At 48.3% G+C, this 27729-nt stretch overlaps 2 protein-coding genes across 2 annotated transcripts; one reads left to right on the forward strand and one right to left on the reverse strand.

Moving 5' to 3' along the window:
- Positions 1-18044: 18044 nt before the first annotated feature.
- LOC119270303 (receptor-like cytoplasmic kinase 185) lies at positions 18045-22498 on the forward strand. Its single transcript, XM_037552299.1, has 5 exons — positions 18045-18396; positions 19836-20035; positions 20282-20471; positions 20651-21042; positions 21281-22498. The coding sequence occupies exons 1-5, from the start codon at positions 18282-18284 to the stop codon at positions 21836-21838; spliced, it is 1455 nt and encodes a 484-aa protein (XP_037408196.1). The 5' UTR covers positions 18045-18281; the 3' UTR covers positions 21839-22498.
- Positions 22499-22580: 82 nt separating this feature from the next.
- Positions 22581-25989, reverse strand: LOC119270304 (probable feruloyl esterase A). Its single transcript, XM_037552301.1, has 11 exons — positions 25830-25989; positions 25673-25745; positions 25013-25092; positions 24768-24833; positions 24602-24649; positions 24439-24506; positions 24127-24199; positions 23891-24052; positions 23432-23626; positions 23129-23217; positions 22581-23028 (listed from the first exon to the last, which is right to left on the reverse strand). The coding sequence occupies exons 2-11, from the start codon at positions 25740-25742 to the stop codon at positions 22827-22829; spliced, it is 1053 nt and encodes a 350-aa protein (XP_037408198.1). The 5' UTR covers positions 25743-25745; positions 25830-25989; the 3' UTR covers positions 22581-22826.
- Between the last annotated feature and the right edge of the window lie 1740 nt (positions 25990-27729).

A 27729-nucleotide genomic window follows, 5' to 3' on the forward strand; every position in this document is an offset into this window, starting at 1 on the left:
ACTATTTATGCGTAGCTTGCCCTGGGATAGGACATTTCGAATTGTCCTACTTTACGCTTATTGCACTACTTGTACCAGTATGCTTCGCTGTATTATTCAAATAACAATGCATATCATTACTCTGTCATTGCATTATTCAAGTTTTTTCTTTCTCTTATATGTCCACTTACGACAATCCGCACCCGCACGTTCGGGTATGGTCAGTTTGCCAGGGGTTCTCGTTTACCCCATAATACGGTGCAAGAAGTCCGAACACTTTCAACAGTGTGGCACCCCGAACTTATATCATTATATGCATCAGCTCCGAATCATGTCTTTGGTCAAATTTTGGGTTGCCCGGATCCCATGCTTTGGTACCTTACGTTCCGCTATATCGGCTAAGGTAGCGGTGGGAGAACTACTGCGATTGTCTCCCGGTTCTTTCGGACGAGCACCTCAGTAGAGAAAGCCAAAACTGACTGTCATGATAAGGCGAGAGATTGGTCGCTGTTCCAGAGGTCTCAAGTCCTTAAAGACTTTTTCCGCTTTGGGCGAGGAGTCGGCCTTGTCCGGCTTAGGCGTGTATAGCGCCCCAAATTCGGCCCTCCGAATACCAGGGGATTCGCCAAAATTTGAAATCATAGACTTCTATGGCTAAGTGAGAGTGATAAAGCATTATAGTACGATTGCCTGGTTCGTTGCACTGAACACCTCCCTTGGAGGACCCAAAATGGGGGTAAAGAGTGTTCAGGTTTATCCCTAACACCCCGGTACTAGTTACGTGGAGGTAGAAGCCGACGACTGGCCAACTCTCAGATTTTATAAACGGCCGCACAGAAGGTAATATTTTAAATTAAGAAAGTGTCGCGTGGCGCAAATGAACTCGTTTCATATTACAGGATCACATGAGCATGTTCATTCAAAAATTACATCCTTAGCACACTCATCTGCCACTAGGCGGGAACCCTCCAGGAGACTCTCATAATAATTCTCGGGGCGGCGATGCTCCTTGCCCTCCGGCGGCCCCTCCTTCACCAGCTTCATGGCGTCCAGCTTCGCCCAGTGCACCTTCGCCCGGGCAAAAGCCCTGCGTGCACCCTTGATGCAGACGGACCGCTTGATGACTTCAAGCCGCGGGCAGGCTTCCACAAGCCGCCTCACCAGGCCGAAGTAGCTGCCGAACAGGGGCTCACCAGGCCACATCCGGACTATAAGGCCCCTCATGGCCTGTTCGGCCGCCTTGTGAAGCTCGACCAACTGCTTCAGCTGGTCGCTCAAGGGCACGGGGTGTTCGGTCCCAGTATACTGAGACCAGAACAACTTCTTCGTTGAGCTCCCCTTCTCAGCCCAGTAAAACTCCGTGGCATCTAGTACACTGCGGGGAAGATCTGCAAACGCTCCTGGAGAGCTTCAAACTCGGGTAAGAAAAAGGAAAGTCTCCTTCACGTGCTTGCTTTGCATAATGAATGCCTTACCCTCTGCTATCTTCTTCACTGTGTCAATCTCCTGGAGGGCCTTGTGGGCCTCGGCCTTGGCGCTCCGGACGCTTTCAAGCGCCTGCGCAAGCTCGGACTCTCGCGTCTTAGAGTCCAGCTCCAAGGACTCGTGATTTTTGGCAAGAGCCTCGAGCTCTTGCTGCACCTCGCCTACTCGGGCTTCTTGTTTCTTCCATTCAATGCGTTCTTTGGCCGCTTTGTCTTCGGCCACGGACAACGCCTTCCTCGGGGTCGCCACCTCGGTTGTGGCCCCTGACAAATCCATGATGATCCTATTACTTTATACCCGAACTTCTTTTTAACTATATAGACAGGGGTATTTCTTACCTTTGCTCTCTTCGAGCTGCCTCTTAGTAAGGCCGAGCTCATCCTCGGACCGCTTCAGGTCCTGCTTCAGCGCAGCAACCTCCACAGTATGTGCGGCAGCGGCCAGCAGTGAAGCCTACACATACACATAGACATACTCTAATTAGACTCCTAAGTTATCATTTGATCCTCTATTCGGCTTTTCTTCACGAACGCCGAATAGAGCATCAGGGCTACTATCTATGAAGTAATATTTTCTTATATTTTGATTGCTTACCTCAAAGCCTGTTAGGAGGCTGGCGCAAGCTTCTGTCAGTCCGTTTTTGGCGGACTGAACCTTCTCGACCACCGCACTCATGACAGTGTGGTGCTCTTCTTCAATGGAAGCGCTACGAAGCGCTTCCTGCAGGTTGTCCGGTGCCTCTGGTTGGACAGAGGACACCGGCACGGACGGTTGGCCCCCCTTCACGGGGGACCGCCTGCCAGAGTCCGGAACCATCGAAGGTTCCGGCGTAGTGTCCGGCTGGGGCCCGAACTCGAAGCCCGTGGGAGCCTCGCTCCCTTGGTACCCAGGGTCCGGGAAGTCGCCGCGAGGCGCTCCCAGGACCACCTTCCCTTGGCTCGGTGCCTGTTGTCCGTAGGGCGAGGGGTGGAAGCGGTCGGAAGAGAACCACTGTTCATATCCGACAAGTCCAAAGAGCCGCTCGACGAGGGCACGTCGAGATGAGCTCGGGACGGACTGCATAATCATGTTCGGCATGAGGGAAGGCAGTACAATAAAACATACCATGAAGTACTATGGTGTCCGGACACTTACGACTTTGCCAGGGGCTTGTCCCTGGGTAGCCACTCGTCGCCGCTGTCGGTGGCCGTCGTGGCACAGTCCGGAAGGAGGGTCCTTCCCTTCTTGGACCCTTCGGCCACCCCAGATGGATCGGCCTTCCTTTACTTGTCTCCCCCGGTTGGGGGGGGAGAACTTTTCTCCTCCTCCTCCTTTCCATGGGAGGAGTGCGCGTCGGAGTCATCGTCCGATGACTCCGATACAACCTTGCGCCGGAGACCCTTTCCGGTCCCCATGGCCTTCTTCTTGGTCTTTTCCGGCACCTCGTAGGGTGTCAGAGTCAGCATCTTCGTCAGAAGAGCGTCTGCAGGATCTTCGGGCAGCGGGGCTGGGCTATCAAGCTGCTCTGTCGTCTCTATCCAGTCCTGTTAATGGCATGGAAGTTTAGATCCTGCACACAACTAAACCGGGGCAAATAAATACCCTGAGAGATATATAAAGCCTACCTGATTTGCGCGGCGCTTTGCGCTGAGTCCGCGGTCCTCGTTGAGGGGGGAGGGATCTCGGCGCTCTTGAACAACACCCTCCAGACGTCCTCGTGCGTCGTGTCATAGAGCTCTCGCAACGTCTGGTGCCTGGCCGAGTCGAACTCCCACAAAACAAATGCCCGCCGTTGACACGGAAGGATCCGGCGAAAGAGCATAACTTGGACCACATTGACGAGCTTGATTTTCTTGCTCGTCATGTTCTGGATGCAGGTCTGGCTCGGTGATGTATAACCACCCCGATTGCCACCCCTTTATGGTATCCACATAGGTGCCCTCGAGCCAGGTGACATTAGGCATCTTGCCCACCATGGCGCCTCCACACTCTACTTGCTGGCCGCTCACCACCTTCGGTTTGACATTGAAGGTTTTCAGCCATAGGCCGAAGTGGGGCATGATGCGGAGGAAGGCCTCGCACACGACGATAAACGCCAAGATGTTGAGGATGAAGTTGGGGGCCAGATCATGAAAATCCAGCCCGTAGTAGAACATGAGCCCGCGGACAAATGGGTGGAGGCAAAATCCCAGTCCGCGGACGAAATGGGTAAGAAAAACTACCCTCTCATGGGGTTCAGGCGTTGGGACGATCTGCCCCGCATCGGGCAGCCGGTGCGCGATATCTTTGGCCAGATATCCGGCTTCCCGTAATTTTTTGACGTTCTCCTCCGTGACGGAAGAGACCATCCACTTGCCTCCTGCTCCCGACATGCTTGGAGTGGTTTGAGAAGAAGAATGCAAGCTTGGGCGCTAGAGCTCGAGTGTGCGGGAATGGGTAAGCGAGGAAGAAGAAGGCGTGGGTGAAAAAAGTAAATCCTTATCCCTTTATAAGGGCGGAAGAGGCGATGTGTCTCCCCACTTGCCTGGTAAAACCGCTTATTCCCCAGGCGCCGTAATTGATGGCGCGGTTGGGTTACCCACATCCGCATTGATGAGAATCCCGTGATAAGGGGGACACGATCTCTGCTTTGACAAGATGTGTCAAGAAAACCGCCTCGCGATATGTGCGGAGCTGGTTGAGAAAAGCGGTTCGAATAATAACCGGGCCATGGCGTAATGTAGTGTTGTCGAAACATGTCAGCAGATTAGATTTGTGGAAATATTATTCTCTCTATGGTGGTATGTTGAACTTATTTTGCAGGGCCGAACAATATCCTTGTATTCAGAACTCTTCCATGATGTATGCGGAGGAGGAACCTGCCTTGCAATGCGGAACACAACACTGCGCGCCGGACTCATTGTCATTGAAGCCTGGTTCAGGGGCTACTAATTAAGGGAGTCCTGGATTAGGGGGTCTCCGGACAGCCGGACTATATCCTTTGGCCGGACTGTTGGACTATGAAGATACAAGATTGAAGACTTCGTTCCGTGTCCGGATGGGACTCTACTTAGCGTGGAAGGCAAGCTAGGCAATACGGATATGTATATCTCCTCCTTTGTAACCGACCTTGTGTAACCCTAGCCCCCTCTGGTGTCTATATAAACTAGAGGGTTTTAGTCCGTAGGAAAACATACAATCATACCATAGGCTAGCTTCTAGGGTTTAGCCTCTCAGATCTCGTGGTAGATCAACTCTTGTACTACTCATATTATCAAGAACAATCAAGCAGGACGTAGGGTATTACCTCCATCAAGAGGGCCTGAACCTGGGTAAACATCGTGTCCCCTGTCTCCTGTTACCATCCGCCTTAGACGCATAGTTCGGGATCCCCTACTCGAGATCCGCCGGTTTTGACACCGACGCTGACGCTGACGGTAATGTTACTGTCTACAAAGCTCGACTTGTTGCAAAAGGTTTTTGACAAGTTCAAGGAGTTGACTACGATGAGACCTTCTCACCCGTAGCGATGCTTAAGTCCGTCTGAATCATGTTAGCAATTGCCGCATTCTATAATTATGAAATTTGGCAAATGGATGTCAAAACTGCATTCCTTAATGGATACCTTAAAGAAGAGTTGTATATGATGCAACCAGAAGGTTTTGTCGATCCAAAAGGTGCTAACAAAGTTTGCAAGCTCCAGCGATCCATTTATGGACTGGTGCAAGCCTCTCGGAGTTGGAATATATGTTTTGATAGTGTGATCAAAGCATATGGTTTTGTACAGACTTTTGGAGAAGCCTGTATTTACAAGAAAGTGAGTGGGAGCTCCGTAGCATTTCTAATATTATATGTAGATGACATATTGTTGATCGGAAATGATACTGAATTTCTGAATAGCATAAAAGGAAGGTGTGAAGTTGGAGCTCCGTAGCATTTCTAAGAAAGTGAGTGGGAGCTCCGTAGCATTTCTAATATTATACTGTATTACAAGGTGTGAAGTTGAGTCAGACTCAATGCCCGACCAATGCAGAAGATAGAGAGAAAATGGAAGGTGTTCCCTATGCTTCAGCCATAGGCTCTGTCATGTATGCAATGTTGTGTACCAGACCTGATGTGTGCCTTGCTATAAGTTTAGCAGGGAGGTGCCAAAGTAATCCAGGAGTGGATCACTCGACAGCGGTCAAGAACATCCAGAAATACCTGAAAAGGACTAAGGATATGTTTCTTGTATATGGAGGTGACAAAGAGCTCATCGTAAACGGTTACGTCGATGCAAGCTTTGGCATTGATCCGAAGTCACAAATAGGACACGTGTTTTTATTAAATGGTGGAGCTGTCAGTTGGTGCAGTTCCAAGCAGAGCGTCGTGGCGGGATCTACGTGTGAAGCGTAATACATAGCTGCTTCGGAAGCAGCAAATGAAGGAGTCTGGATGAAGGAGTTCATATCTGATCTAGGTGTCATACCTAGTACATCGGGTCCAATGAAAATCTTTTGTGACAATACTAGAGCAATTGCCTTGGCAAAGGAATCCATATTTCACAAGAGAACCAAGCACATCAAGAGACACTTCAATTCCATCCGCGATCAAGTCAATGAAGGAGACATAGAGATTTGCAAGATACATACGGATCTGAATGTTGCAGACCCGTTAACTAAGCCTCTCTCACGAGCAAAACATGATCAGCACCAAGACTCCATGGGTGTTAGAATCATTACAATGTAATCTAGATTATTGACTCTAGTGCAAGTGGGAGACTGAAGGAAATATGCCCTAGAGGCAATAATAACGTTGTTATTTATATTTCCTTATATCATGATAAATGTTTATTATTCATGCTAGAATTGTATTAACCGGAAACTTAGTACATGTGTGAATACATAGACAAACAGAGTGTCACTAGTTTGCCTCTACTTGACTAGCTCGTTGAATCAATGATGGTTAAGTTTCCTAACCACAAACATGAGTTGTCATTTGATTAACATGATCACATCATTAGAGAATGATGTGATTGACTTGACCCATCCGTTAGCTTAGCACGATGATTATTTAGTTTGTTGTTATTGCTTTCTCCATAACTATACATGTTCCTATGACTATGAGATCATGCAACTCCCGAATACCGGAGGAACACTTTGTGTGCTACCAAACATCACAATGTAACTGGGTGATTATAAAGGTGCTCTACAGGTGTCTCCGATGGCGTTTGTTGAGTTGGCATGGATCAAGATTAGGATTTGTCACTTCGATTGTCGTAGAGGTATCTCTGGGGCCGCTCGGTAATGTACATCACAATAAGCCTTGCAAGAAATGTAGCTAATGAGTTAGTTACGGGATGTAGCATTATGGAATGAGTAAAGAGACTTGCCGGTAACGAGATTGAACTAGGTATTGAGATACCGACGATCGAATCTCGGGCAAGTAACATATCAATGACAAAGGGAACAACGTATACCGTTATGCGGTTTGACCGATAAAGATCTTCGTAGAATATATAGGAACCAATATGAGCATCCAGGTTCCGCTATTGGTTATTGACCGGAGACATGTCTCGGTCATGTCTACATAGTTCTCGAATGTAGGGTCCACACGCTTAATGTTCGGTGACGATCGGTATTACGAGTTGATAACCCACAAGTATAGGGGATCGCAACAGTTTTCGAGGGTAGAGTATTCAACCCAAATTTATTGATTCGACACAAGGGGAGCCAAAGAATATTCTCAAGTATTAGCAGTTGAGTTGTCAATTCAACCACACCTGGAAACTTAATATCTGCAGCAAGGTATTTAGTAGCAAAGTAATATGATAGTAGTGGTAACGATAGCAAAAGTAATATTTTTGGGTTTTGTAGTGATTGTGACAATAGCAACGGAAAAGTAAATAAGCGAAGAACAATATAGGAAAAGCTCATAGGCATTGGATCGGTGATGGAGAATTATGCCGGATGTGATCGATCATGTAACAATCATAACATGGGGTGACACAGAACTAGCTCCAGTTCATCAATGTAATGTAGGCATGTATTCTGAATATAATCATACATGCTTATGGAAAAGAACTTGCATGACATCTTTTGTCCTACCCTCCTGTGGCAGCGGGGTCCTAATGGAAACTATGGGATATTGAGGCCTCCTTTTAATAGAGTACTGGACCAAAGCATTAACACATAGTGAATACATGAACTCCTCAAACTACGGTCATCACCGGTAAGTATCCCGATTATTGTCACTTCGGGATTAACGGATCATAACACATAATAGGTGACTATAGACTTGCAAGATAGGATCAAGAACTCTCATATATTGATGAAAACATAATAGGTTCAGATCTGAAATCATGGCACTCGGGCCCTAGTGACAAGCATTAAGCATAGCAAAGTCATAGCAACATCAATCTCAGAACATAGTGGATACTAGGGATCAAACCCTAAAAAAACTAACTCGATTACATGATAAATCTCATCCAACCCATCACCGTCCAGCAAGCCTACGATGGAATTACTCACGCATGGCGGTGAGCATCATGAAATTGGTGATGGAGGAAGATTGATGATCACAATGGCGACGGATTCCCCTCTCCGGAGCCCCGAACGGACTCCAGATCAGCCCTCCCGAGAGAGTTTAGGGCTTGGCCGCAGCTCCGTATCCTAAAACGCGATGAATCCTTCTCTCTGATTTTTTTCTCCCCGAACACGAATATATGGAGTTGGAGTTGAGGTTGGTGGAGCGTCAGGGGGCCCACGAGGCAGGGGGCACGCCCAGGGGGTAGGGCCCGCCCCCCACCCTCGTGGACAGGGTGTGGGCCCCCTGACATGGATCTTTTTTCTAGTATTTTTTATACATTCCAAAAATAATCTCCGTTGATTTTCAGGTCATTCCGAGAACTTTTATTTCTGCACAAAAATAACACCATGGCAGTTCTGCTGAAAACAGCGTCAATCCGGGTTAGTTCCATTCAAATCATGCAAGTTAGAGTCCAAAACAAGGGCAAAAGTGTTTGGAAAAGTAGATACGACGGAGACGTATCACAAGTTTATGTGTTTTGATGTATTGATGGTAGTTCGGAGTCCCGGATTTGATCACGGACATGACGAGGAGTCTCAAAATGGTCGAGACATAAAGATCGATATATTGAAAGCCTATGTTTGGACATCAGAATGATTCCGGATGAGTTCGGGCATTTTCCGGAGTACCGGAAGGTTACCGGAACCCCCCGGGGAGTATATGGGCCTTATTGGGCCTTAGTGGAAAATAGGAGAGCGAAGGAAAAGGTGGGAGGCGCGCCTCACTAGCCCAATCCGAATTGGGAGGGGGGCTCCCCCCCTTTCCTTTCTCCTCTCCTCCCCTTCCTTCTCTCCTACTCCTACTACATGGAAGGGGCGAATCCTACTCCCAGTGGGAGTAGGACTCCCCTAGGGCACACCATAGAGAGGGCCGGCCCCTCTCCGCCTCCACTCCTTTATATACGGGGAGGGGGGCACCCCATAGACACACAAGTTGATCATTGATCTTTAGCCGTGTGCGGTGCCCCCCTCCACCATAAGCCACCTCGGTAATATCGTAGCGGTGCTTAGGTGAAGCCCTGTTCCGGTAGCAACATCATCACCGTCATCACGCCGTTGTGCTGACGAAGCTCTCCCTCGAAGCTCTACTGGATCGTGAGTTCACGGGACGTCACCGAGCCGAACGTGTGCAGATTGCAGAGGTGCTGTATCTTCGGTACTAGATCGGTCGATCGTGAAGACGTACGACTACAGCAACCGCATTATCATAACGCTTCCGCTTACGGTCTACGAGGGTACGTAGACGATACTCTCCCCCCTTGTTGCTATGCATCACCATGATCTTGCGTGTGTGTAGGAATATTTTTAAAATTATTGCGTTCCCCAACAAAATAGTCCACCATGCTCCAGTTCTAATGTGAAGAAAGGGGTGTCTACACTGACTCCCATTGCTGAATCACAAACTACAACCACACAGTGCAGAATGTAAGCACAATCATCAATAAAGATAACTGAATAAATACATTTAACTACATCTTCAAGTTAAATGAATCTTCAAGTTAACTGCATCTTTAACTAATTAAAATGAATAAATTCAGCTATCTTCAGAAACTGAGTTAATTGAATTTTGCCAGTTAACTGCAACTTGCAACTGAATTCAGTTAACAGAATAAATTCAGTTAACTACAGCTTGCAAATTAACTCAACAAAAGCCCAGTAACAAACTAATTTAGCATGGCTAATGTACAAACTAAGTACTAATCCACTACTTATCTCAAGCCGTGCCCTACATTGGCCAAACAAAGTTTAGACTTTTTACACTGCAAATGCCGCCCCCTACGCACAAACCCTAGGCCAAATTGGCACATATTTGCAAAACAGTACGTACGTACTAGCCATAAACCTAAAGTCTGGCCGAAAAACATTCAAAACAAGAACCCTAGGTTCTTGCCTAAAATCACCAACTTCACCCAAAACCCTAGACTACAATCGACTACCCAATAACCAGTTTGACGTCGCGGGAAGCACTACAACCACGAACTACCAACCAATGGGCCTGAAACGAGCTCAAAACTGGGCGATCGAACGGGGAGGAGAACACCGACCGAGAGAGTTGACATCGAGCAGAGAGGAGGAACAGAGCAGAGAGGATGGATGACTAACCATAATTCGGAGGGTTGACACCGAACGGCCGAACTTGGTGCGCAGTAGGCGGCGGGTGCACACCGCCGGTGAAGTCCGGCAATGACGCCATGGCTCACGCGAGCGCAGCCAGCACGGCCGGTCACGGACAGGGGGTGAGGGCGACGAATGATTGGGCGAGGGGAGGGAGACCCAATAAATTCAGGTGAAAAGTGCAGTGTAGTGCGGGTTGATTAGTGCTAAGGCCAAGGGGGTAATTGCAAAAGGTATTGCGCTGACCGGCTCTGCTGACTTGGCTCCACTTGTCGTCATTTGATTGGCTATGACCAAATTTGCACATTGGGTGCGGGATGCGATAGTTTGCTTTTGCAAGTTTTAGACTAAACTATCACATCTCGAACAAGTTCCAAGATTCCTGGTACTATTACCTCTACAAAAAGATGCTTGTTGATTTGAGTCGAGTGGCTGGGAGCATCACTTTGGAGGATACTAGGTAGGGGCCGGTTACTGGTACCAGTAGCAGTAGTAGTAGCACATATTCGCGTTTATCCAACCATCCTATCGTGTTCATCCGGCCGCAGGTAGTGTGGCGCGCCGACGGGGTGCCATGGACCCGATGCGAGCCATGCACATCGATAGGAATCCTCGTGGATGGGTACATGCATGCATGTCCCTGCGGCCGGGTGAGTCGACATGCGTGGGTCGAACCGTTGGAATGGGATCGCATTGTGTTATGCTGTGCTTTGCACGTGTGCAACTAGTTTAGGGTATATTCTAACCACTATTGAAGTTGGTAAATTAAACGTTGTGCTTAGCTGAGGGTTGTAAAATGGACCTTTTTTCTGTTTCATTTAGTTTTACTAATTGCCCTTTTATTTGTTACTTCCGCTGTTCCATCTATAAGACCTAATTAGTTGATACCCACTAACTCTAATTCTCTCAACATGCAAATCCTCAGATCATCAAATGTGTCATGTTATCATCCATTAAAACTATTTTTTAGCACATGTATACCCCAATTTAATTTTTTTCATCTTCAATTGTCCAACGTACATGCATACTCTTTGTTCACATTATTTGCAAAAAAGAAATATTCTTTGTTAGCACACAATTACTTTTGAAAATAAAAGCTTTTGATTTAGGTTATTTCGTTCGTACAAAATTTATCCAAAATTAATCTTTAAAGTAGGTGGCAGTAGTAGGCTTTTCAATTGCAACAAGGTGAAGTGATTCTTGGGACCTTGCACGCTCGGTCGGCGGATTGAGATACCTAGTAGGATGCAACTCTAGCAGAATCGCAGTATTCGCATTGAATATAGAGCGAGTTTCATATGTTTTTAAGGCTGGACATGTGACATGTAAACTTAGAGTCGTCATATTTGTGCCCTTATAATTTTCTTACATATGAGACATATATATCATTGGCTGCATACTTATTTTTCAATTAGAATTACAATTGCATATTTGGTTAACCAACAATAGTAGACTAAAGGTCACACACATTAGAGCCCGGTGGCGGCAAAGAGGTTGGTGTTTGTCGGTTACTAACGCGGCGGGGGCAAGGACAATTTTGACAGCGGCGATATCAGTGGTGGGGTACCAAATCCGGGGGTGATGATGCTAGAAATTATACTAAGCATTGAGCCAGACACCCACCGACCTAATCCTTATTATGATTTTTGAAAAATGTCGACGACCCCACTCCTTCTCGCCACTGATGGCAGCCGCTTATCCTCCTTCAAGTGCGGCACCCAATCACAGGAAGGTAAGTGGTGGTTATGGGCGGCGAGGGGGGGGGGGTGAAGGTTGTGTGTGGCGGATATATGAGCTAGGTTGGACATAGTGACACCCTTTTAATAGCCGTGGGCAACAGGAAAACATGGGGGGCATAGAAAAAATGTGGCAGAAAACATAACGAAAATGGTTGTAGGAATTTGACACGTAGACATCCGCCATTAATTGAGACGCTTTGTGGTGCCATGGGCGTTTGCACCATTGCCAAGGAGAGGAGATGGGCCGCGCGGGAGGCCGGGGATGGAGGTGAAACTTCCTTTCCATACAAAGCAGTTGACAGATAGAGCGCCCTCCAAATCAACGCTCACTCCTTCAAGTGTGGAGGCTCGCTGCTCGATTTGGAGCACCCTCAGAAATCGGCGCAATATAACGACTCTTCTAGAGTTGCTCCTAGTTACTACATGATAGATGCCTGTTGATTTTCCCTTTGCAAAAAGATGCTTGTTGATTTGAGTCGAGTGGTTGGCAGCATCACCTTGGGGGGTACCAGGTAGGGGCCGGGTACTGGTAGCAGTAGCAGTGGCACATATTCGCGTTTATCCATCCATCCATCCATCTTATCGTGTTCATCCGCAGGTACTGTGTCGCGCCGAAGGGATGCCATCGATCCGATGCGAGCCATGCATATCGATTGGCATCCTCGTGGATCTGTACATGCATGTTCCGCCGGCCAGGTGAGTGGACATGCGGCATGGGTGGATCCATTGGAACGGAATCGCATTTAGTTTTGATGTGCTTTGCACGTGCGCAGGCAGGCAGGCAGATGAGATGGGAAATGCTCGCGGCCGGGGCCGAAAGCTCAAGGATGATGCGGCCGACGCAACAAATTAATTCGAGCATTTCCTCCTGGTGGAAGGAAAAGAGGTCGGCCGGATCTAAGCGATTCGAAAAAGAAGGCAGGCCAAGATCGATGCGCACGGATATACATTTTTTTCCCCGATGATGCGCGCGGATATTCGCGGGCTCTCGGCAGCGTATTGCACGCAGACGCTACAAGTTTTTTTTTTTTTTTGAGAACTCGCAGACGCTACAAGTCGGCCCGATCTTGGGCGACTGAACAAGTGGCAGAGCAACGGCCAACGGGCCGGAGTCGCCATTCCTGGGCCCCCGATGGCGTGCGCCGGGAGAGAGAGAGAGCGATCGCGGTTGCGGATGGATGCGGACGCGTGGGTGCGTGTGCGGCTCGGGCGGCCCGAGCGGCGCCCACGCCCGCCAACTCCCGGCCGGCCGGTCGGTACAAACGTACGTGCGTGCCGTCGCCCTCGTCGGAGCGACCGCGACTCGTAGGCCGCTCCACTGCCGTCGCGCAAGGTCCCACCCTCTCCGTTGCGTCCTGCAGTGCAGCGGCTGGCTGGCTGACAAGTCCCGATGAGTTGCACCTTGCACCGGTTTGTTGAAACGATATGACAAGAGCCGGCCGACGACGGAGACGGACATCGATGCGGCCGAGCACAAGCTCCACGGCTCACTTCCCGATAAGATTAGGAATTTCCTTGGTGAAACTTAAACTACAGTTGAATACTAGTGTTTCCCACGTACGTAACCACGCGAATCACGCATGGCCATCCAGGTTACGACTAGTACCGGCCGGCCGGCTCCTTTGTCTTGGTCAATCAACCACTGTCGCCACCACAATAAACTAAAGATACGTGACAAGATCTACTACTCCATGTAGTAGTAAAATGGATGCATATTTTTGGCTGTCAATGCTAGCCCATGAACTGCATACATAGACATTGTTGCGTCGTGCATGTCCGACGGAGTGAAAAAGAAAACTTGTACCGCCTGCCATTGTACTGAGTCGCGTGGAAACAATTAATTGTCACTCGATTTCCCGTTTTCTATCTAAAGCTTTGTATTCCTCCTCAACAGGTATGCGCACCGCTGTACTTCTTCGGTTCTTCCCCATCCAAGCGCGTCGGCGAGTTTCTTTCCGAGCCTAGCTAGATGGCGAAGGCAACCAAACGTCCCTTTTTCTTCCCGTGTGCGGGCCTCGTTGGGTCTAATGTGAGCAGCCAAACGCGTCCAAAGTGTCTTCTTTGATTCCATTTTCAATAGTTACTGTGGTGGCCGCGCCAAACAAATGTTTTGTCTCGGTTATTACATTGGTTGCATATATATAAGCCAATCAAAGTCTTGGATGCGTCAGTTCCATCCCAACCATACGCAACAAATCCTGAGGGCCGCGGGGAACATGTTCAGATTGAGAATGCCCAAACCACCACATTTTTGGGGGATACAAAACTTACAGAAAACAGTTTGATGATGTGTGTTGTCAACGGGGCTTTGCCACCACTCTATAGCTTCTCTCAACTTGTGAGAGCAAACGAGTGAGCGTGCAGGGCACGCAGAGGTCGGCCCGACCTGGTACGGCAACGTTCGGGGCTTCATTTTGCCACGGCATGTGCACGACACTACTCCAGGGATCATCCATCGATAAGCCTGGACAGCCCTAGGCCCTTGGATTAGCTATCGTGCATGTATCGTTCAGCAAAAGATCGTCCGTGAAGTAGTTCCGTAGACAGTCGGTGCACCGCACGCTTGGCCTTTTCAGTTGCATGCATGCATGCATACAGTGTGAGATTCGTTAGCTACTCGATAGAAATCGCTTTCCGGGTAGGTAGGGGCCGGCCGGAAGAACATATCCTGCGGAGGAATCAGTCGATCAGTGTTCTCTTACATATACATGCACGTGACATGGCACCCCGACTCGGTCGGCCTAATCCTGCAGAAGGTCGGCCTAATCCTGGATCTCGACTGATTCCTCCCGATGTACGTGTGGCGGCCCCGGCTGCCACGCGAGCCGGTACGTGGCCAAATACCTGTGGCCGCGTAGGTGAGAGCGGAGCGGTGGAGCGAGAGATGGAGATGTCCGAAGATGCTCGCGGGCCGGGCCCGAAAGCTGAAGCGATAATGTCGAGGTTCAAGGCGCCACGACCGGGCGCTCCGTCTTGGCGAGGCGTGTCGCGGAGCGAGGAGAGACGAGAGAGCAGTGCCCCCACCCCCCTCCGGCCCTACCCTGGGCCTGGCGCGAACCAACGGCACCGAATACAATACCCCGCCGCCCGGGTGGTGATGACTGATGATGCGTCGTGTGCGGCTCGGGTGACCCGGGCGGCGGCCACGGACGCCAACCCCCGCCGACCGGTGCACGCACGTCCCTCTCCGTCGGAGGCTCGGAGCGACCCACCGACGGCGACCCGGCGCGTCGCCTTCCCCGGGTCCTTTTCCGTTTCCGCGACGTGCAGTGGTTGGCTTGGCTGGCTCGCACGCTTTGCACCGTACGAACGTCCCGTGCATGCCCGGGAGAGACCTGACCAGCCATCAGCCATGGCCCATGCAGATGGCGGCTCTGTTACATACATCAGCTGCGTGATGGCCACGAGCACCTGCTGTCAGGTATGTCACGTTTCGTTCCGAATCATGCACTGTACACTACTGTATATCACCTGCGCTGCGGTCTGCAGGCCCCTTTCGGTTACGGGAGTGCTTCACTTCAGCCAGCTGTAGTTCCTGACGCCGCAGGTACTACTAGACTAGATGCGCGCGCACTGCTCCTACGCTAGCTTCACGCCACGGCTGCCTGTATATACCGACACCGACACCAGGATGGATGCACCTGACGCGATACACATCATCGATCATGGCAAAGCGAGCGCGCTTGACCGCTCCGGGTATAATTTGATTTTCTCGGGAAGCGCGCGCGGGAGCCGACGACCACCGACGAAACGCCGGAACACCTCCGCTTCTTTTCTTCCACGCGGACATCATCATCATCATCGGTCCACAGCGCAAATCTCGATTGCTAATGGCCAATGGAGGCCGATGTCCATGGGGATCCGTTTCAAAGTACTTCCTTCGGTCCTTTTTAGTTCGCATATACAATTTGACTGAAATCAAGCCTCGTAAAATTTGACCAACTTTATAGAAAAAAGTACTCCCTCCTTCAACCTATACAGGGCCTAATGCTTTTTTCAAGGCTGCCCTTGACTATTGACAAAATTAATAGTATATGACATGCATAATGTGAAAATTATATCATTGAAATCTCCTTTCACATATGAATTTGATGATATGCTTTGCGTAAGTTGCATGTCATATATTATTGCTCTAACATTTGGTCAAAGTTAACCTCGAAAAACGCATTAGGCCCTATATAGATGGAAGGAGGGAGTACCAACATTCACAAATCTGAAATCAATACCAATAGATGTGTCATGACTTAAAGTTTCATATTGTATAACTTTAGCATGGCAGATGTTGATATTTTTTCATATAAATACGGTCAAACTTTGTGAAGTTTGACTTCAGAGAATTCTAATATGCAAAGTAAAAAGGACCGGAGGCAGTACCATTTTCTACACCTCGATTTTTTTTATTTTTTACGAACATACATACACATGTATACTAGTATGTACATGCGTAAAATTTCATAATTCACGTGCGGCCTAAAAAAGACAAATGTGTATTTCGTATCTATCGTCTTGATCCATCCGCAGGTACCGTGGAGCGTCCATGGACGGGGCGCGATTGTGCGATCGATGCGAGCTGGTGGACGGAAGAAAAGCGAGGCCTCGCCGTAGGTTATTAGGTTCGTCGTCCTGCCTGCTCGTGTGCCATGAACGGGCGTGTTTGCTTCAGCTCTCTTCTCCGGAACCTACTCCTCGATCGTGTGCGACCCAATGATGAAGATGCGTCGGGATTGAGAGAGATGGCGTGCGTGTGCGGCCTGAGCGACCCGGGCGGCGGCGGCTAGTACGCAGACGCAGGGATTGCGCGCGGGGATCGCGGGGGCACTTGGCGCGCGCCCATGGATCCGGACGTCGCCCAGGTCCTTTTTCCGTTTCGGTTCCTGTGACGCGCAGCAGCGCGGGGATCGCGGTTGGCTTGGCTGCTTCTATCCATACGTACGTGTCGTGGGCGGGAGAGACGGACCCTGACCACGACCAGCGTGGCCTCCAGCCCCTGCCACGAGAAGCCATGTCCATGTGTGCACGTTTCTTTCGAATATGCGTTCCGCTCGCGGCTCTGGGTCACGGGACGACGCGTGTGCGTGCGTGCTCCAGCCAGCTGTGTTCCTGAATCCTGACGGCGCGTGGCACGCACGTTATCAACTCCGCGTCACTGCTCCTACGCTTCACGGCTGTCTGACACCGCGATGCACCAGGGCATTCTGCAGATGGCCACGTAGGCCATGATGGCATGGCATGGCACCGCGTGGGGGCGGCCATGCAGGGAGCAGGAGCGTATCCGCGGGCAGGGCAGGATGGATACTCTCTCTACGTAGGAGTAGTACGTACGTCCATGGATCGAGTCGAGTCGAGCCGCTTGGCTCGATCGCTTGATCGGCTTTGCCACTAGTTTAATGCCGCCCGGGGAAGCGCGCGGGAGACGACAAGGCCGACGACGACCGGCGAAACACCGGGGCACCACCCACCCGTTCGGCCCTCCTTCCAGAGGGAGAGAGAGACATCATCATCATTCTCTCCATCGATGTGGCCCGGCGCAAACCAACCCCCACAAAAAACAAAAACAAAAACAAAAACTCCACAGCGCAATTCTCGATAAGCCTTATCATTACCCCTCCTCCCGCTCCTCCTACTTCCGTGGTGATAGTTGAGCTTGGGTAGATGAATAATTCCCCACGCGAATCACACATGTGGTATGTGCATGGCCGTCCTTTACTCTCCACCATAACAAATAATTTTTTAAACAAAATAAATTAAAGATACGTGACAAGATGTACCACCACCACCACAGACGGATGGGTATGTGAACGAATCCTAGCCACGCATGAAGGAGTAGATACAAATTGTCGCTCCATATATAACTACTCTACATGTGAAAGAGAAAACTTGTACGCTACTGTACCGCCCGCCTGCCAGTGTGAATTTGAATTGTGAAGGAATTTCAATGCCGAGGTGGCAGGCATTGAGGGAGAGGGAAACGGATTGTGCCCCTCTCTCTCCCGGAGCCGGATCCCCTGACGTACGGCCACCTGACGTTGGGCCACTGACGCGTGGGTCCGGATCCACACGTCAGCGAGTGCGCCGTAAGTCAGAGGAGCCGCGTCCCTCTCTCCCGGCCGGCCCTCGCTCGGACAGCCAGAGCTGACTTTTGCACCTCCTCCACACTCCTCTTTCCTCTCCCCTCCCTTGCTCCCTCCCCAGCCTCATGTTCTTCTCCCCCTTCTTCCTGTAGCTTCCATCCCACCCCCTGCCCCAATTCGACCCTCCCCTCCCGCCCCCCGCCTAAAAATCCAGTCTTGCTTGGGGCCCGTCCCTTCCGGCAAGCGGAGATCCTCCCGGGGAGGGGATCCCCACTCGTCGAGACCCGGCGCGGCGGCCTCTCCTGTACGGGCCACGCGTTTTCCCTGGTTCCGGCGAGGGAGGGGAGGAGAGGGGGGAGCGCGCCTGGATGAGCTGCTTCTCCTGCTTCGGCCCGGCCCTCGAGGCGGAGGGCGGCAAGCCGGGGCCCGACGCCAAGGACCCCCGCGCCAAGGACGGCGCCGCGCCGGATCGCGCCGGATCAGGTGCGCCCGCTGGATCTTGCAATTGCGAATCCCTCCCCACCTCTTCCTTTAGCTTTAGCCTTCGTTTCGCCGTGTTGCTTACCGCGGGCGCCGGCGGCGTGGTGTTGTTTAGTGTTACCATGCTTTCTTCTCCTGCTTGCTTACTTATTGAGTGCTCCTATTTGCTGAGCTGCGATCTCGCCTTGTGAGGAAGAGATGGGAATGCACAGGCTGCTGCTAGGATTGTTTTTACCTCTGGTTTAGTTATGAGAGAGCGTTGAATTGGAAGCTGAGTAATCCTTGCTTCTGGCAATACTAAAACCAGGAGAGCAGGCAGCAAGCTGCCTATGCATGGGTACCAAGCGATGGGTATTTTGTTACCATGCCTTGAAACCCAGACCCCTCTATAATAGTACAAGGGAGGATACAGTATGACATAGGAGCGGAGAGGATACATACACATGATGTGGCTGTCATTTCAACAATCCTTTTTACATACAGTACTTATGTTTGAGGCAGTGTATTTGTCCAGCTAGGCCACTAACTCGTCGTGGCGATTCACAATCTATCTGCCATTCCTCTCCTTCGGGGTTTGCCGGTTTGGCAGCATAAAGCGCCAGCCAATTGTAGCGTACAAAAGATTGGTACTAAGAGGACCCTGCCTATTATGGTGTACAAAAGACTGGCAGAGGATCCTTTCTTCTCATGAAACTGAGTGATGGAGGAATTGTAGGAAATACTTTCAATATTTACATCATTGTGGTAATGCTTCCGGTGTTACTTCAGAAACTGAATGCCGAATTTTTCTCTAGCTAACGGTCGTTTCAAACAAGTTGAGTATTAATTCCAAGCCTTCTACTTAAATGTGGCTGTTCACTAGCTCCCAGGGGAGGAATATGATTTTGTTGTTGTTGTTGTTGTTGTGTGGTTAAGACAAATGGTTAAAAATAGGTGTTTCCTTCAAGCTGAAGTCCTTCTAGAGTAGTAGCAAAGTTTCCTTCATCTAATACCACTCAGGGCTCCTTTGATTCAAAGGAATTGCATAGGATTTTTGGAGGATTTAAACCCTTAGGGATTTTTCCTGTGATGCTCGTTTGATTCGTAGGATTGGCATCCTTAGGAATTTTTCCATATGATCCATTTGTACTACATTTTGGAGGAAAATTTCCATCCACTCAAACCTCTTTGTAGAATTCCTTTCTTTTTCCTATGCTATCAAACATTCTTTCAAATCCTGTAGGATACTATGGGACATGTCACCCTATTCCTGCATTTTTCCTATTCCTTCATTTTGACAATCCTGTGAATCAAAGAGGCCCTCAACTTCTTTTAATGTTTCTACTCTCTGCTGGCAGAATGTTAGTGCTCTAAGAGTGAACCACTTTTTTTTTCTGTTAAATCATTTAATTTAACTGATTGTACTGAAACTGACTGCTAACTCTGAACCATTTTCTGCTCAGATAAATTGAGGCTGCAGGGTGGATCAGACCCTAAGAATAATCATCTAACCATCCCTCGGGATGGGAGCAGCCAAAACATTGCCGCGCAGATTTTCACTTTTCGTGAGCTTGCTGCTGCCACTAAGAACTTCAGACAAGATTGCATGTTGGGCGAGGGAGGTTTCGGACGTGTATATAAAGGTCGCCTAGAGAGTGGGCAGGTCAGTATACTATACACTGAGATCTTCCTGAATACTCCCTCTGTAAACTAATATAAGAGTGTTTAGATAACTAAAATAGTGATCTAATTGCTCTTATATTAGTTTACGGAGGGAGTACACTCTAACTTGTAGATTTTGAGCGATTCAGCTGAAATATTCACCTCTTATGCGAAATGTTGGTAGAGTTTCTATGTTTATTTTAATTGGGTTAGTCCTGGACACTAACAAACTGATTGTACTTCTCAGGCTGTTGCTGTGAAGCAACTTGATCGTGACGGGCTCCAAGGAAATAGAGAATTCCTTGTTGAGGTCCTCATGCTCAGTCTCTTGCATCACACTAACCTTGTCAATCTAATTGGTTATTGTGCTGATGGTGACCAACGCCTCCTTGTTTATGAGTTTATGCCACTGGGCTCATTAGAAGATCACTTGCATGGTTCGTTTATCTTCTCTTTGCGATGTCGTCTTTAAAAATACCATGTGTGCTTATAGCAGTATATACTAAGTAATATTTTTATTATTACATATGTACTCAGCATGACTGCTTCATGAATCCTTTAAAAATCAATGGCATCTTTAGTTGAAGGCTAAAGTATTATTTTCTAATATATGTAGATGTGCCACCTGAGAAGGAACCTCTTGACTGGAACACACGGATGAAGATAGCTGCAGGTGCAGCCAAGGGCTTAGAGCATCTTCATGACAAGGCCAGCCCTCCTGTTATTTACCGGGATTTCAAATCGTCAAACATTCTTCTTGGTGAAGGGTTTCACCCAAAGCTGTCTGACTTTGGCCTTGCAAAACTCGGTCCAGTTGGTGACAACACTCATGTTTCAACACGTGTGATGGGAACTTATGGCTACTGTGCCCCAGAATATGCTATGACTGGGCAGCTCACAGTGAAATCGGATGTCTATAGCTTTGGCGTTGTTTTCCTTGAACTGATTACAGGGCGCAAAGCAATCGACAACACCAAACCCCAGGGGGAGCAAAACCTGGTGGCATGGGTATGCTTTTATACTATAGCTATTTCAGTTGGCCAGGGTTTGCAAGTAGCTCCTGGTTTCACTTCAGCATTCTTAGTGAAACACCATCCTGCCAGCTATGCCATTGACTGAAAATGTTCTTTTCTGTTACTTTGCTAAAATTACCGTCTGTAACCAGTTGCCACTGCAGTTTATTAGAAAAAGACAACTTCTGCTCATTTTGACTTTGGATAATTAATACAGCTTGTCTGATCTGCAGGCTCGCCCACTCTTCAAGGATCGCAGGAAGTTTCCTAAGATGGCTGACCCAATGCTTCAAGGCCGGTTCCCTATGAGGGGTCTGTATCAGGCTTTAGCTGTTGCTGCCATGTGTTTGCAAGAGCAAGCCACAACCCGTCCTCATATAGGAGATGTTGTCACTGCTCTCTCATATCTAGCTTCTCAGACATATGATCCAAATGCCCCAACTCAACATACTCGGAGCAATTCATCAACCCCTAGGGCCAGAAATGTTGGTGGGCGGAACAGCGAACAGCGCAACGGCCGCTCACCAAATCATCTTTCTCCCAGGACATCAAAGCACGGAGGGGAGGTCAGCCGGACTAGTTCTACTGGTGGTGATTCTGGCCGTAGGTCAGGATTGGATGAAATTGACATGGCAGGATCACAGGCAGGCAGTCCAGCTCAGACAGGAAGGAAGAGAGAAACCCCAAGGATTGCTGACAGGCAGCGCGCCATTGCAGATGCTAAAATATGGGGGGAGAACTCCAGGGAGCGGAAGCGACCGAATGGCAGCTTTGATAGTACAAATGAGTAAACTGGACAGTTCTCTTTCACGACGTCACTCTAGCAGGGGGTCGACGAGTTTGCTCATCAGCACCAGACGGGCCAAGTTTAGGAACACGATCATTGTTCCAGCACTGTCCCGTTGTCTGTGAATAAAGGCTTTTCTTGCCATCAGCACTGCCTCATGGTTGCTTTATCTGTAAGTCGTTGCAGTTGACATGCCTTCTCCGGGCGGCGTCCATTCCTTGCGAATGTGATTGTGTCATGTACCCATGTCCTTTAGAGCTCAGGAGCCTACAAGATGCAGCTGGAAATGTAGGAAAGGGAACGGGAAGACTGTCGAAGCCGCAGAGCTGCGTGTGTCGGGCCCTTCCTTTCTTTTTCTGCAGTTACACGATGTCGACGAGTACGCTATGCTGCACCTGTGTTCTGGAACTGATTGCGCAACCGTGCCAGGCAGTTTCTTCTGATGGATGAGATTTCAGGTTTGGTTGGGGGATAGGATAGAGATTACCCATGTTTCGTACAGCTGCTATTGTTTTTGTGTCGAGTCGCGGGATCGGTCATTTATTTGTATTAGCTTCGACGTACTTCTGCTTGTATCGTAGTGCGAACATGGTTTAGCATGCAGCAAAAGTATCAGGTTATTCAGAATTTCAGCACCCATACATTATTGTTCTCCTTTTGTTCCTGGAAACCATGTTGTTCATGTATATACTGCTATTTTTGTCAGTCACGCGCCCATCTTGCAATCAGCTCAAAACATTTTCAAATTGATTGTGGGAGCGATGAACATGGAAGAAAACTTAGTCAGGTGTTACATGTGAGCAAAAAGAAGAGAAGTATTTTGTACTGGAAAATGCTTCACATTACCAAGCAAACATTTACAGCAAGCATCTTCCTGTCGAGCGTGGTGGTGTTATCCCCTCTCTGGATGCAGAAACAATGAAGCAGAGTGGGGAAGGACATGTTGCGTGCGTGGTGCTACTATGATGACACAGAACTTCTTTACATGGGTTTCACTGGGCGCTGTGTCTTCTTCGCTCGTTGGACAGACCAGACTGCTGCTGCTGCTTCGACAAGACGACGTTTCCATGGAGGTCCATCTTGTACCGCAGTTCGGCATAGTCCATGACAATCCTGCAGCTGCTCCAGGCCTCCGCGTGCATGCTCACGCCCAGGTAGGTTATGTGGTCCTGAATGCTGTTACCGCTCACAGACCTGAGAAGGCGGCGAACAATGTTAACCAAGAGTGGGTACCATGCGGCGCGGCAGTGGCACAATTCACGGGAGATGGTGGTAGGGGGTGAGAGGAAGGAACCTGCTGCATGCCGGGTCTTCGCCGGAGTCGTCGCAGATCTGCTCAACCGTGTATACCAGACTCCCGAGCCCGACATCATGGACCCATACCTGAAGGAAGGACAGGAACACCGTCACATTATGCAGTGGAGCTGATGGGATGGGTATACATTGAAAGGTTTCTTTGGTTCCCAAGTAGAAACAATATGGCACAAAGCACAAACTACACAGGACTAAATGAATTTTTCAAGGCACTATATGCATTTAGCGAGTATAAACAGGTGTAATAGGTGTCAGCACAAGCGTGCCACAGAGTGGAGCATACCTCTCTTGGAAAGTGATGGTAGGTCTTCTGAGGGAAGAACGAGAAGTATGGTGGCAGATGAGGGACGATATCATTTGCATTAGTAACTCGAATCGCGTGAGGCAAGTATCTCTTGAAGTAAGAAGCAAAAGCAGCATTGCCGACACGAGGTTGCCCAAATGTCATCAGCTTCACATCATCCAACCCGTAGTTCACCTAAAAAGAAACACACAGTTCCCGTTAGCTGTGCAGGTTAAACCATCAGGAAAGAAAGAAGCGGCAAATAACTAACTGCTCAGACATGTAGAAGTACGCATAGTCCGAAAACAACCATTAGGTAAAGTATGTGGTAAAAGATCCATATAACTCACAACGAGAAAAATTAGCAGATTGAGTTAGGGAAAACTATTTTCTATGCAACATAATGCAGTAGAGGAAGATCAATTTTAATGTATTTAAGAGAAAGCAGAGAGTACTCACAACAAGATCAAGTGCACAAAATGAAGCCATAGCTGCCCCCATTGAATGCCCAGTGACCATAATTGGAACATCTCCATGCAATTTCTGAGTCTTTTGAATACCGCTGACGATTCCATCGCGTATGGTTGTGTTATGATAAGCAGAGTAAAATCCTCGGTGTACCTACAGGAATCAAGCATTACTACGGATTTTGGTTTAACACAACTGCATTAACTATATGCTTTAGCTATGCTCACCATTGCTTCAGGCATGCCAGGGTAATCAAGATCAAGTTGTTTCCATAACAAGTCCTCTATCCAGTTCTGGATGCTGATAAATTGGAAGATGAATACAGTTGAGGGGTTATAACGTATTTTGACACACTTTTAAATGACTATTGCATGCAATAGATAAAAATATGCAAACTGAGGAAACATGTCAAGGATTTATAATTCTATAAGTACACAAGAATGAATTCAAAATACGTAAATTAGCGACAAAACATTCTGAATCAAAACATAAATTACAATTTTATTACAACCAAACAAAATGAGGTGTGGGGTAATTACCTGTTCTCTTGAGTTCCTCTAAACACAGCGACGGCAGCATTAATATCACTGGCAAAACCAACATATGCCTGCTTGTTCATCGTGAAAAAAGGGATCAACCTAGGCACTTAGCAGGCGGAAGAAAACATAGAGATAAACACACTGAAGGCAAGTAGGGACGAACCTCTAAGCAGTTCTCCACATCTACGATGATGTCCATCATCTCAAACCCCTGGGTCATTCAACAAGTTTACTTCACCATCCATACCATACGGGTGTTGTATGAAGTTGGGATGGTCGTTTTTATGTGACAACAAACAGAAAAGCACACGCGTGGTAAGAAGCCTTACCTCGATCAGGTCACCGCATCTATCACATGCCCAGGTGAACAATTGTGTCAAATCAGCAGTATATATCTGCAAGACATCACCAAACTTAACTCCAAATTTGCGGAGATAAATGGTAGAAACTTAAGTAACAGAGTATACTTTTGAGGAGTTTTCCAAGGTACCAGAAAGAATTTGACAAACTAATACTGAATGTTGAAAAAAAAATACTCAGAATAACTATGATAAGAAAAGGCAAATGAACTTACGGCAGCAGCATATTCCACTAGTGTCTTGGCAAGGGTTGAGTTGTATATGGTAGTGGATGGCTGCTGTATAACCGTAGGTACTGAACCACAAAATAAAGCATCAATGTGAAGAGCAACATGGATAACGCTGGATACATGGAGAACAGTACAACTTGTAAAATCAAAGTTGATAAGTATACATGCTATATAACTCAGAATCAAATGTACATAGTATCGTCGTAACAGCCTTTTTTGTTCTGTTTGACGGAAACTGAAATTTACTGTTACTTTTTGAAGTTAGAGCTGAACCGTCTTGTAGGAAGAGAAAAAGAAAAAAACAGAGTTGATTCTGAATCTGAGCATGCTGCACCAACTAGACACATTTCCAGGCAGGCATTTCGAATCTGAATGCACCAGTGATAGTACATGTCTTTTCCTTTTCTTTTGCTGATATGGTCATCTTGAAGTGCACACTTCTAGTTACAATTTGCTGCTGTTGGTGAAACCAACTTGATAAGCATCTCGACACATATTAGTTGCAGTTTTCGACACATTTCCCGTTTGGAAGCAAAGCAAACCGAACCAATCAAGCACAACATGGAGCTCCAAGTAGGAACAGGACCGACTCTAACATACCAAATTGCAGGCAAGCAAAAGAGTGGGGCTAAGATAATCATTCACCTCTCCCGGAGCAAACCACGAGCAAGCACGACGCCAGTAGAGCCGCCTTGAGCAACCCGCGGCGCTCCATGCCCTGCAACCCCAGGCAGAGAATCAGAACAAACTCCAGCGAAAATCCCGCCAATCTTAGCGCACAGGAGCCGGGGAATCGCCTTACCGGAGGCCCGAATCTGCCGGCGATCCACCCGCGAAACCCCGCGCCGCGCGATCGCCGGACGGACCGGTGGAGCTGGGGGAGCGCCGGAAGCTAGCTGCGCGCGGCGACCGGGAGGTTTTTTTTTTTGACAGCTTTTTTTTTTTTGACAGCAAGAAGGGGATTTCGTTAGCGAGAGAGTGTGTTTATATAGCGGAGGAGTACGATTGTTTGTATTTGTGAAAAGACGCGGCTGCCCCTGAGGCTTATCTCGCCGGTTTCGGGTGGAGATCAGATCAGATCAGAGAGGAGTGCATGTGGTCGTATCCGTGCATCGTTGATCGCTCTGGTCTTCTTTGATGCGCCTCCTTCTTCTTCCATTTGTTTATTTCTTTTATGGTAAGCCATTATTACCCTAATTAACATGATTTTTGCACCATATTATTGAGATTTTTTTCCTTGTGCTTTTAAATACCTCTGCGTAAGGTATCCTGACGAAAACAAATAAAATGGGCGCGCAAGCGCGGTAAAATCCAGAGAATCCTAACACTATGGCGCAAAATAAAATGTATAAAGCAACACAGAAGTTGGACTCATCAGAAATAGCTATATGGGCCTAGAGACCATCTCAAATTTTAACAACAACAAACGACTTGAGAACCCTATGGGACATGGACCATACATACAAATCTAGAGTCCCTCCGCTGTAGAGGTCGGCGGAGGGCGGGGAACCTACACCAGTGCCGGCGGGCCGAGGGGAACAAATCATGTCTGCAAATTGATGAGTCTAAACACATTTAAAAATCATTGTTAAAATGTGTAATACCCAGCTTTTGCTTGGCAAATAAATATATTTTTAGAACTATCGTCCTGGAAATAAAGAATTTCTAAGATGAGTTAAGCATATTCTTTTTCATACGGTCCAACCACATGGATAGGGTGATACTGTCATTAGATAACGGCAACAACGAAAGCAAAACAATGAGGTTACATCTGCCGCCTACTGCTAGCAGGAAAGGCACTGATCTAAGAGTTGAGTAGACACAGCCTTTTTAACTTTAAGGTGAGAAATCGATGCCAAATATCCCACCAAACTGAGATCCTGCATTCTGCGTTGAGTGCCGCCAGCCGGAGCCGTGGACATTTTTTCGATAAAGGGCTTTTCATTGAATTGAAATATCGAGGGAGCCGTGGACATGGCAGGTGGTGGAGCTTTATCACCGCAGGGGTGCCGATCAATCAGTTTGTTGTTGAGTTGGTTATGCTATGCATGAACCCGACGTAGTGATAACTTGATCATGTGGCAATAAATCGCACGTCGCTGATCGACGAGCTTACCTCTCGCATTCTTTCTATCTCTCTCGTCTCAGCTCCTACGTCGATGACTGATTTGTTGATTGATGAGAGGATGGGAGGATGGGAGGATGGGAGGTTGGCATTGTCAGGGTGAGGCCGACCAGAGCACGGAACCATTCATGCTACCCCGCGTACGTGTTACCGTCGCGTGCTCGGATTGCTTTGACGTCTGAACAGTTCAGGCTCGGTTTATCCATCCGAGCCAAGGATGCAGTATCTGATGCGTGTAAAGAATATACACGGTTGCTTGTGTACCTTCTATTCACATGTTACGTACCGGTCCTCACACTTGAGGTGATCTTCTCAGCAATTCAGCTCTGGCTTGTTTTGGTCGTCTTCTCGATATAAAATGTACAGCTTTGGGTCTCGATCAACCGATCCATCCGAAAAAGTTATCTATGATAATCGCCAAACAGACCGAAAAGTCATGGAGGACCGGCATTGCCCCTTTACCGTTTCACCAAGTTATTCTTGCTTTTGTTCATCTCTCTCTCTCTCTCTCTCTCTCTCTCTCTCTCTCTCTCTCTCTCTCTCTCTCTCTCTCTCTCTCTCTCTCTCTCTCTCTCTC

The sequence above is a fragment of the Triticum dicoccoides genome, chromosome 3A, assembly GCF_002162155.2.
Source record: "Triticum dicoccoides isolate Atlit2015 ecotype Zavitan chromosome 3A, WEW_v2.0, whole genome shotgun sequence".
NCBI lineage: Eukaryota > Viridiplantae > Streptophyta > Magnoliopsida > Poales > Poaceae > Triticum > Triticum dicoccoides.